At 44.7% G+C, this 12,102-nt stretch overlaps 1 protein-coding gene across 2 annotated transcripts in view; it reads left to right on the forward strand.

Moving 5' to 3' along the window:
* swm (Zinc finger protein swm) overlaps positions 1–12,102 on the forward strand; it is an 81,649-nt gene that overhangs the window by 68,288 nt on the left and 1,259 nt on the right. For both annotated transcript variants that reach the window (XM_050184026.2, XM_050184027.2), the window contains one exon: positions 4,245–4,382. In XM_050184026.2, coding sequence (XP_050039983.1) covers positions 4,245–4,382 — 138 coding nt within the window. The remainder of the gene's footprint in view (positions 1–4,244; positions 4,383–12,102) is intronic.

Raw genomic sequence — 12,102 nt, forward strand, 5'->3', positions numbered from 1 at the left:
AGGGTGTGGCAAGGCTGGGCCAATTGTGCCAATCTATGTAATTTCGTTAAAGATGTTTCATCCGTACTCCAAATCAAGGAAACTGCGCCAAAGCTGCGCACAAAGTAACTGCAGTTAATGTAGGTGGCGGGAAGATATACACTTACCACCAAATAATTCAGACTTGCCAGGAACTGTCAAAAAGTCCGCCTAATTGGAAATCCTAAATATTCACCAGAAATTAAGTGCCTTTATTTCACAAGAGCCTCCTAAAAAACTTGTCAACTTGTTGCTGAATGCACATACACTTGACTGTGACCTCAAGTGATCACTTACACACAATTTTGCGTGACTCGGCAACATTCAGAGATTCGTCTGTGCAGGCCACGCCACGGATAACCTTCTTGTAGATGTTGCTGCACTTGAAAAAAGAAATACTTGCTGAGTGGCGAAAGACTATAAGGAACTTTCCAACTTTTTTTAAGTGTATAGGTGAGAAAAAAAAACACATTTTGGCATGCTGGCGGATGTGAATCGCAGTACACATTATGCTATATCTCTGCACTAAAGCGTGATTGGCACCTGCACTGCAGGATTCCTTTCACATTTACTTTGTTGGTGGTTTTTGTTTTCGAGTCCTGTAGAATCCTTACAACGATCCCAGATATGACGACTTATCGGGAAGCTGCTTCCAGATATAACAAAAGTTTTCAACAGCACTGTACTGCTACAATGAGCACATAGAAACCGGTCGCGGTAAAAGGAGAGTGCACACGAAGTTTCGAAGCACAGAAGCGCCCCAAACTGGGTGAACTGGGCAGCGCACCCCCCGCTCCAGTTCAACAACAATGAAGATACGAGCGCCACAATCAGTGAGCGCCGCATGCGGATTTCTGAAGCCGCGAGGAAAGTCACTCGCTTTTAACTCTTTCAACCATGCTAGGGTGGCCATGCTTTCAAGGCATGTCTCTAGCATGTTTCAGGGCAAGGCACAACGGTGGCCATGGCCTCATGATGGCAGCATTTTAGTTTTTTGCACATTTCTCTCAGGAGGTCAGGATAGCGGCGATTTCATTTAGAGTCAGGGGGCGTTGCTATGCACCATTATCAGAAGGTCGTGGTTCGTCGACGCTTCGTTTGCATCATTGCCGATAAGCATACATTTCAAACTTCATACTTTTTTGGCGGAAGTGACATAGGAAATGTAACTTCACGCCTCTCGGCACGTGCGCAGTTGGCACTGCAGTCATAAAGGCAAGACTTTTACAAAATGCCAGCGTGCCACAGCAGTTTCTGCTTCCAGCCAACTAAAACGCTTCGCTATCATGTTCGCAATCCACTCGTGTCCTGCTGATAGTAAAATATATAACAAGCCCTCAATGAAAAAATGGAAGCAACTGCACTTGTAGTCTCAAAATGGCATGTGATCGGAACTGGCCGGGCGCCATTTTGAATGAGCTACAACGCTGCATTCCGTTCTTCAGATGGCATTTTCAGCGGAATCTTTCAGCTAGATGCGGCAAAATGCTGGGAACAAAAAGTAAGATAATAAAAGTACCATGTTCGGACCCAAGTGGTGCTGCCGCCAGCTTCAGTGTTATTAATTACTGAGCATTTTAAAGGGCAAGTCCACATATAACAAACTACTGATGCACCGATCACTTTTCGTGCAACTATCTAGTACGTTATAAATGGCTTCAACTGTCGTTGAACCCGAATTGAAGCTCCTCACAACTGTGTTGTGCAAAACCATGTACTATAGACATAATTTTTGTTGGTTGGATTATAAGACGGCCAGATTGTACAACGTTTTCGCACGGTCCTGAGGAAGTTGTATAATTGGGATTTGACTGTATCTGCATATTTGGTAAATGGTCATTTTTCAAGTGAAGGGCGGATACTTTTAAAGTATGCTGGACATGGAATGGTTGATGATCTAATGTCTTACGTTCCTGCAGGGTAATTCCATGCAAAATCAACCAGTGTTTTTTCAACTGTCACAGATATAGTTGTTGAAAAAATTTTCCTATGTTTGTTGAAGTTTGTAACTCATTCTCCTCATTTATTTTTCATCCCAAAAATTTTCTAGCATTTTGGCAAACATTTATTGTTCTTGCCCAGCTGAGCCAGAAGGCAGCTATCGACATTTTTTTGTTTTTTTTTTTTTTTTTTCAGGGCACATCGTCTGATCCAGTCTTTCAAGTGATGTATATGGCGAGACTTTGAAGCAATGTGACTGCCAAAATAACCAATATTTTAAATATTTTAACACATGGGTGCTTTGGCATTGGGAAAGGCCGGTAAAATTGCAAAGTTTGAATTTTTTTTCTCGGAACACGAGCAAATCCAGAAGCCACAACTTAAATATAGAATGGCAGCCTGGTTAATGTGGTATAACTGAAAAATATTTGAAACTTTCAAGGTTCAGATGGTCGCATGAAACATAACTGCGAAGTTATAATTTTTTACAAAATGCTTCATGTTTAAGGTAAAAAAAAGTAGCTTTGGTGGTTGGCTTAAAAGATATGTGATATATCATTAGATAGCTCTACATGTCTGCTATTCATGTGACAAGTTACAAAAAGGTATTATAATGTAAATGCGAAAAAATTCTTTTTTGAATTTTTGTGTCAGCACCGCCTTCTCTCCGATGTACGACCAGGCTTGCCAGCCTGGGTTGCAGACAACAAAGCTAGCATCATCTGCAACACAAATGATGGAGAAACGTTGTCATGGTCTGTGTTTTATTGACAAGAGATGCACGCTCTAACGCAATGCGGCTTGTGCTTGGTGTGTGCCAGGTAAACCACACAGCCAGTGCACACGGGATATCACGATGTGTCAAATTCATGAGAGAATCCTGCAGAGTTAAAATGTACATTTCGGGCAGTTTATGAAAACAAATATTTGCGCTTAAGTAGCCAGTAAATCCAGAAAGAGCACTGATATCATTCATGCAAAGTATTTGAAAAGATATGTCGCACTGCAATACAGTGCTGCGTATCAACATGCACTGCAGGAGCAGGAGCAGGACACTTTGTGCCCTGCTCCTTGGAACCCAAAGACTGTCATAAGACGATGCAAGTAGAAAACACCTTCATAAATACAACTGAAAGCCTACACGAGCGTGAACAAAGTCTTCTGGTGTGGCATGTTACCGCTGTTCGACAGCCTGAACATGTGCCCTGTTCAGGATGATGTGCTCAGACATGGTTGACGTCCACATTTCGCATTCATGGAAAGAAAAAAAAAACGAGTCCAGGCTGCGGCGCTTGTCTTCATATCAATTTTTAAAAAAAGCCAGTCACAGTTTGTTGAATAGTTTCTCCAGCTCATTTTATTAATAGTCTCTCCTTGCTAGATGGCAAGACTCCATATATTTATGCTGTCTGCACAATCCACATACGAACATTTTAAAAGATTATTTTTTTCATTAAAAATATAATACATTTTTAACTTCTCACATGATAGTTGGCATGTAGAGCTATCTAATGGTATATCAGATATATTTTTAAACCGACCACTAATGCTACATTTTTTACCATGAACACGAAGCTTTTTACAAAAAATTTTAACTTTCCAGTTATTTTTTAGCCATACTATGTTCATCGGGCAACCATCCTATATTTCATTTGTGACTTCTGGATTTTTCCACGTTCCAAGAAAAAGAATTCAAACTTTACATGCAATTTTAGTGGCTTTTGCCGGTGCCAAAAGCACCCAAAGTATTCAAATATTTGAAATATTGGTTATTTTGGCAGTCACATCATCTTCACTGTCTTGCCATACACACCATTTGAATGACTGGATCGTGCAATGTGCCATAGAAAAAAAATGTTTGATTGATGCCTTCTGGCTCAGCTGGGCAAGAACAAGACATTTTTGACAAAATGCTAGAAAATTTTTGGGAAGAAAAATGAATGGGGAAAATGACTTTTGAACTTCCACAAACACATAGAAATTTTTTCAGCTATATCTGTGACAATCGAAAAAGATCTGGTTGATTTGGCATGGAATGACCCTGTTGCGAGTTCATACATAGGGTTTGCATTTTGTAAACTTGACAAAATTCACTCAAGAATTCCGAGTCCGTTCTGCTGCAGTACGCTCTTAGTGTTTCTGAAGACGCAATAAATTTGGTGAAACCAAATTTTCAATGGACAGAAAATAATTGTCACCTGAAGCGGCCAAGGTGTGCAAAGGAACGTTGCTGTGCATGCACGACATAACTGGTGAAAAACACTAGCTTCTTTGTATTTGCACAGGGTGTGTCTCAAGGGTCCGAGTTCAAGAACAGGCCGTTGCAGTGGGCATGGTTCAAAGAGCCATCACGGACAGCTTCTACGAGTGATTCCGCATCAGCCTCAAACCTGACTCAGGATGACTTGGCAGCAGATGATGAGGTTAGATTCCTCAACTGTTTCCACATATTTCCCAGGAGGCAGGTTTTTATTGTACCAAACATCAAGACGAGCAGGTGCCTCCTGGTTTCTCAGACTTCCTTTACATGCATGAATAGAATGCACACAGTGCAGGTGATGGTAACATTCCAGTCCTACAGACGGTGCGGTAATGCAGTTTGCGCATCAGTTCGAAGTGGGCAGATAATGAAGCTTATATCGTTCATTGCTTTATCATGCCTCCGTGTTTCAGACTCTGTTTATGTACAGTCGACTCTCACTACAACGGACCTTGATAATCCAACAAAAAATGACCGTTTTATCCAAAGTCCGTAATATTCGAGACACCTCACTTCCAAAACTTTCGTCGTGATGTCTAGCAACTTTATTGCAAACAGTGAGTGACGAACGTCCAAATTTAAAAAATAAACAAAAAAGTCGCAGTTTCACCCAAAAGGCGAAGCATCGATTGCGATAGCAAATTAAGCAAGATAAGCGCGGCAGCAGCAGCTGTCTCTCGCTTCAACGCAAACTAAATGTCAAAAGCAGAGCACATACGAAGCTACCAATGCTGGGCGCATTTTGTGCACATTGCAGATCGCTTTAAAGATGAGGCCCGCGCAGGCGCACACTTTGTTCACATCGCAGATCGCTTTGAAGGTGCGACGACCGTGCAGCCGTGCCGTTAACAGCAGCCACTTCTGTGCCTCGTGCACAAAAGATGGTGTGCTTCCGCCCCGCTATCTTCCCTCCCTGGCATGCAAGATACTGTGCCACGATCGTTGGCTGACCCTCGCAAGTCAATTGCCAGCCCACGTCGACACGGAAAAAGTTCGTTTTGTACGCCCGATTTTCACAAAAATTGTCGCTAATCTCATACGCTGTAGCCCATAGTCCGTTGTAGTGCAGTCTGTTAAAAGTGAACTTCGTTGCATTAATAAAATAAGTAGAACAAATTAAGTTTGAAATATAGTCCGTTATATCCGAAAGTCTGTACGGGTCTGTTGTAACGAGCGTGGACTGTATATGCATTAGGCTGTAAGTATACCTGGTTGCATTGGCCTAATTGTGGTCGGTTACACTTTATTTCGATAGAATGTTCTCCTGTTACAGTTGACTGACATCGACCCTGATGGGACTGACGGTATTGGCCAAATTATCTGCTGCGTCAAATTAAGCTATAGGCTTAGAATGAAAATATGCCGATACACAGTGTTGATTCATTTAGCAGTGCTTACCCAATTGTTACACACCCTCACATCTAATGTGCCCCCACTTTGTATGTGTTCAAAGTAGAAAACTAACACAAAAATGACATCAGAGCTCCTAAACAAAGTAGAAACAATATGTGCATTCAACTGTAACATGCCTCCAAATCTGGCAATAAGAGAAAGCTGGAACTCACAAAGTTTACCTTCACAGAATAGATTTATTTACATCTGTATTTATCGTCGTAACTCTCAGAGAGCACTTAAACGGCTGTTTATGAATCACAACATCTCCTCTGTGCGGTCCATTGTGTGTTTGATATTCTGCATTTCTCCAACGACTCTGCAACAATCACAAACGTGATGGTTCCTCTTGGCTAGACTAACCACTTCGCTAGTTCATCCTACGATGCATGCAATTCTCTGGAACAGCAAAAACGTGTGATGTGACTCATTGCCGCTAGCCTAGAATGTAAAATAAGTTATCTTAGAATGAGTCTTCATAACCTAAGACTGAAACCGGCATGTTGTCACCATTATGCATTAAGAGTCGTCATCTTTTGATGGCAATGACACTGGCTCTGACAGCAGGCTATTGCGAATGCGGTTTTTGGTTTTGTTATCTGATTGCACCACGTGGGTAATTCTTGGACCAATTTTATTGGAAAAAAAAGCATGCATTATGATTGGGTACGTAGTCTAATTATTCATTGTGAGCTACCGTTTTCGCTTGAATATTTTTTATGGTAGGCCGAAAATAGGTGTTTGCAGCAGGAGATGGTGTATGTTTGACGAATTCACTGTCCTCTAAGCTCTGCCAATACAGGAGTGTCGCTAAAGGGGTTGCAGGTGGGGTCACCACTGGGGTCAGGTGTGTGAATGTATGCTGACCAGTAAAGTTTGAATTATACGGAAAAAGCCAATTTTAGAATCGATGTAATGAAAGTTTGGGCCCATTGAAATGTATGGTGACCGGTCTGTATTTCTGCCTGTCTGTGTCACCCTCAGTAAAAAAAAAAAAAAAGAAAAAAAGTAGGTGTGACATAAAATCATAGCTGCCTGCAGTAAAAAAATAAAGCATTGCAGGATTATTAGTGCAGCTCCTGGCTTCTGGGTATAAACAAAATTACTGCCACCGATGTGCACCATGTGCATTCCCCTACATGCAGCTGTGGGGGAGCCACCTTGGTTAGGTTGGGATGAAACTACAACACCACTATTAAAGGCAATTTTTTTCAGTGAAAAAGAAATGCTTATATGTATTTGGCAAATATCACTGGTGTTGAATGTTTTATTGATTTCTGATATGTAGTGTTGCCCCTGGATAGCGGAGAAGATGGCAGCTCACAGAAATATTTTAATAGGCTCGCACAGTAATGCCTTGCTAATTTATATCTCTTGGGACCGCATTGAAGTATTGAAGCCTTACTGTGAGAACATTGGCACAGAGCTCAGATCTTTTGATAGCAACAGGAAAGCAGGTGTCCAACGCCATTGTCCACTGCCTTTTTCTGATAATTGCTGGTGCAATAAGTGAGGGCACTAATCTGTGCTGTAAAACCCAGCAAGTGTTGTTGGGCCCTAATTCTTAGGACATGAATGCTGGCTTTTGCGTGTAATGGCCGGATCCAGAGGTGTGGGAACTAACTGATGCAGTTAGCAGTATGGACAACTTACAAGCACAGCATCATCCATGAGTGCATGCATCACAGAATTGATCTACCGCATGCAAAAGCTGCTGTCATGCATGTCATGACATGCATGACATGATTTATGATGCATGTCATTATGCATGTCATGATTTTATGATACAAAACTATGTAGTAGTCTACTGCAGTGTAACGCTAAAGATTAGATTGCTTTGTATTGTGCCAGCAATATTGTAATCGGAAAATGTCACAATGTTGCTGACTGCAATATAAATGCGTGTTCGCGCACCTCCCAAGCTCCTGTCATTGCCAAAAGACCATGCAAGGCATATGCAATTCGTAGATTCGGAATCCGGGCTGGTGGTAATGGCACAACAGCATCCCCGCCCTCAGATAAGGCGCCGGGAAGACTAGCTGCCTCCACGTGGCTCGGATGCCAGGCGCGCACGTTCGTCAGGCTCGTCCAAGTTCACGTCCAGTGTCGGGACGCCAGGTAACTTCACGTGCCCAGGTCCGACTTGCCAGGACAGGAGCTCTGCTCACCGCGTTGTCGCCAAGGCACCTCGACCAGCTCCGCTCGGGTAGTTCCTAAGCCCTTGCTTCTCGCCACTGGTCCCGGTTGGTCGTTCTGCAGCTTGCAAAACCGACCGGCATAAGGCAACACCCAACACGAACTAGTGCCCTCTGTCTCCCGTCAAACACCAGACAAGGCCATAATCCAAATGAACCTAACTGAATTGCTATCCCTCTTTTTGCTCCCACTGCAACAAGAGGCAGGTGTACGATCTGGTACACAAGGCTCAAACAACCATTTTTCAAATGAACAACACACCAAAATATCAGGAACAATTAATAATCAGCAATAATAATGACAAATAGAATGGTCCCCTTGAAATCACTTGGACCGAAAACACACTGCTGAGGAAGCAAGTGAGGTCATTCATTTTTCCCGGTGATATTTTTGCGGAATCAGAAGCTGCGTATATTTGCGACCCTGCTTATCCGTGTAGCGGCGGTGCAATAAGCCAGATTCCTCGTAAAATGAAACCCTCTTTTTTTTCACTCCCCGTTTGACGCTCTTCCTCAGATCGGCTAGTGAACAGTCTTGCTGTTGCTCGCGAATCAGAGTTTCCCTTTCAACTGCAGCCTGCTCCTGCCAGCTGGCGGAAACCGGAGCGAGTGTGGAGCCCGCGTCGCCTAACTGCGGCGTTGCGTCCATATCGCGGCTAGCACTGCATGTGTCACTCCCACTCACTTCCAGAACACGCTCGCCCAGGCCGGCCTGCGAGCTCTGCCTCTCCCGTGCCTGCTCGCCACTTAAGTTACCTTGATTGGTCCGTGTGCCGCACCGCTGTTCGCTCACCGATGCAAAGTCAAGTTCCCTCGACAGCGGGCGCGCTTTGGATCGCGTGAGGGCCATGTACGCCACTTCGCCAAAGAATGATTTGCCCTGATCCTTCAGCAGCTGCTCTGAGCTATTTGAGAAGAGGTAGGAAAAGTGCTCCGGGAGGGCAGCAGACACAGCGGCTTCTGTGTTAAGTTTCCCAAACTCTCCTTCAATGATAACCGTTGCGATCGGTAAACAGACACTCTCCTCCTCGGCCACTTGCCGTATCCTAGCGCACTCTCCCGTAAAATCACTCGAGGAGACGAAAGACGGGTGAATAACGTTCATAGTTGCTGCAGAGTCCCGAAGTGCACGGCACTTCTTACCGTTTACCTTAATTTCCTGCACATATGGCTCCAATAGTCGTATGTTTTTGCGAGTTTGCTGTATCGTTGCGAAAGCAATTTTCTCTGGGCAGCTCGCAGCGATGTGCCCTTGCTTTTTGCAATTGTAGCAGGTTAACGGTTTCCGTTTTTCAAAAGAACGCGTCGTATCGTTTCGCTGTTCGGGACCATCGTTATCATTCTGAGATGCATTCTGTCCTTCCCTTACAGTTTCCTTGGTAAGGGACTTGTCTTCCCGAAACTCGCGACGCGTGTTTTGCTTTCGTTCTTCGGGCTTCCCGGAAAACCCATCTCTCCTATCTGCTTTTTCTACGTGCACTGCCTTGCTGTGCAAGCTGCGGCGGGTGTAATACTCTTCCGCTAACTCTGCTGCCTTGTTTAGCTTAACCTCCTTAGCCTATCTTGCAGCCAGAGCCTGACATCCTCATCAATGCAATGGTAGAACTGCTCCAACACGATGCATTCGACGATTTTGTCGCGGTCGTCGTAAACCTCTTCGCCCTTCAGCCATTCCACCAGGTCGGCTTTTAGACGAAACGCGAAGTCAACATTCGACTCCTTGCCCTTTTTTGCATACCGGAACCTCTGCCGGAAAGCTTCGGGCGACAATTTGTACTTCCGCAGTAGCGCTTCCTTCACATCACTGTAGCTCTCAAACGCCTCTTTCGATATGCAAGTTATTATGTCTGATGCCTCCCCAGGAAGCAACGCTAACAGATTCTGTGCCCAGAGGGATCGCTCAATGCTATTCCGTTCGCACACGTGCTCAAATTTCACGAGGTATTTGGCCATATCCTCTCCGACGACAAAGGGTGAAAGTTGATCGCGTATTCTTGGAACGTTAGAAGTGAGACGAGGCGCCGGCGAGCTATTTCGGGTTTCCAACTCTTTCATTTTAAGCTCGTGCTCACGTCGCTCCCTCTCTTTCCTTTCCTCCTCGCAACGTTCCTTCTCCCTCTTTTCCTCCTCGCGACATTCCTTTTCTTTCCTTTCCTCCCTTTCCCGACGTTCATTGATATCCGCCCAGGCCTCTTCGGCTTCCTCAGCCGTTACGTCCCCAGTCCTCATGACCTCAAGGATCGCATTCTTTCTTTTGGTTGAGCCCAACTCAATGCCCAACTCCTCACAAATTTGGAGAGTTCCTTGACCTTGTACTTCTCCATCGTTCACACTGTCCTCCTGCTGTTTACCCTTTTTGAATATCCTATCGTTCACACTGTCCTCCTGCTGTTTACCTTTTTTGAATATACCTGCCGTACGCTACTATAACGCTACTAGTAAGACATCCGCAAGTGTTTCACACACTGCCCTGTTTACCCCCTCAGCATCCCCTGGTTTTCAAAACACTCTCACTAGGCTTGAAACACACAAGGTTAACACAATGCAACACCAAATCCTTCCCTAGGCTACTATAACCTGTGTCAGAGAAAGTCTGGTGTTTGAGGTAAACTTCAGGCACTCACCGCGCCGAGGTAGCCGATGCCGGTCAATCCCGTAGCTGCCATCCACTGTTACGACATCCCACCGCTGCCACCACTGTTACGACTTTGCACCGCTGCCACCGCTATTCCGACTTTGAGGTGGTCCCGTAGCACTCATCACCCGTTTCGTGATGGAGCGTTGGTAGCGAAGACTCCGAGTCAGGCGTCGGTGAGAATAACAAAAGGGACTTTATGCACTATATACAGGTCATTATACAGGACATGAAGGGATCGGCACTGGGGCCGAGAGCTCACAGCAAACGCGACTGTTACCGCACGGCGACGTCCGGCGAAAACGCGTGACACATCTCACTCCAGTCGAGAGCGGCACTGGCTCCCGGTGGGTCGGCGGATCCGGTTTTCCAGGCGGCGCGTCGCGGTTTATAAGCCCCGAGAAACCATTGTCACTCAAACGGCCCAATACAAAGCCAGCACTTGACGGTCGTCCGAGAGGTCCAACCAGCGACCGCGCTGGCCACCCGGTTCAATGTTCGCGCGCGCGGTGACCTCCAGGAAAAGGAGGTGCGGCACCGGGCTGTCTGGCACTTGGTGGCACGTTTGGACATGTTGCTCGCCGATACTTCTCCGCAGGACACCGCTGCCTGACGGCTCAGCACCTTGACTTGTCAAGGGAGAATTAGGGCGCTGTGCCTTTCGGCGCAGCTCCGGGTTTGTCCAAAGGGCGCTCACAGGATAAATTCTGCATCTTGTAGATTCGGAATCCGGGCTGGTGGTAATGGCACAACAGTGTCAATTATTTTATGCTGGTGCTGTGGTACACAGGCTTTTGCTCCTGACTGTACATGTTATATATAGTGTGATGTGTATTTATAGTGTCTTGTTATTGTGTGTCGTTAATTAAAGAGAAGGACTAGTTCGTGAATGTTCATGATGTGGATTAGGCAAAGGACAAACAAGTCCTACATTTTTTCTGGTTTTTGTCATCGAAAGTTCCCCAGTGTTGCATTTGTGGTCATTTAGAACCATAATCTGGATCTCATCACTATGGTGTCTTATGGTTTGGGTGTACATAGCTTTGGGACAATAGATTCCATCAAATATTACTAGCAGTACAGAACATACTGCGAGGAACACACCCACATTATTCAGGCATGGTGCATGGCCATTATCACCATCACCTTGGCTTACTACTGTATAGCAGTGCAGCATACATAACACATACTGCATAACAGTGATTCCGTATAACTTCACTTGAACAAACTTTCATGGACCTTGGTAATGTTATCACTCATACTCATATCAAGTGCACATATGCTCGTCCAAGTAAAAACATTTGAGCAGCAATACCTTGGTTTGGGCGAATTGGTTCATTTTTCACAAAAACGCACTTAAGACAAAGACGAAAGGAACACATAAGACAGTCCTGTCGTACATGTTCCTTTCATCTTTGTCTTTAGCGCAATTTTATGAAAACTTTCATTTGAGCAAGTCCTGCACGGTTGGTCAAATGTAAATGTTTCACATTTACATTTTGCTGATCACTTGCATTTACATTCACATTTACAAGCGAGCATTTTTGTTTATAAGTGGCAGCGTGCATTTACATTGTACACTGCCACATTTTAAGCGTAATGTTGTCAATTGAACCAGAACTGTGTATGCCTATGTTTGGGCAGACAGTATTTTGTCACTA

This window comes from Dermacentor andersoni, chromosome 4 (genome assembly GCF_023375885.2).
Source record: "Dermacentor andersoni chromosome 4, qqDerAnde1_hic_scaffold, whole genome shotgun sequence".
Taxonomy (NCBI): Eukaryota; Metazoa; Arthropoda; class Arachnida; order Ixodida; family Ixodidae; genus Dermacentor; species Dermacentor andersoni.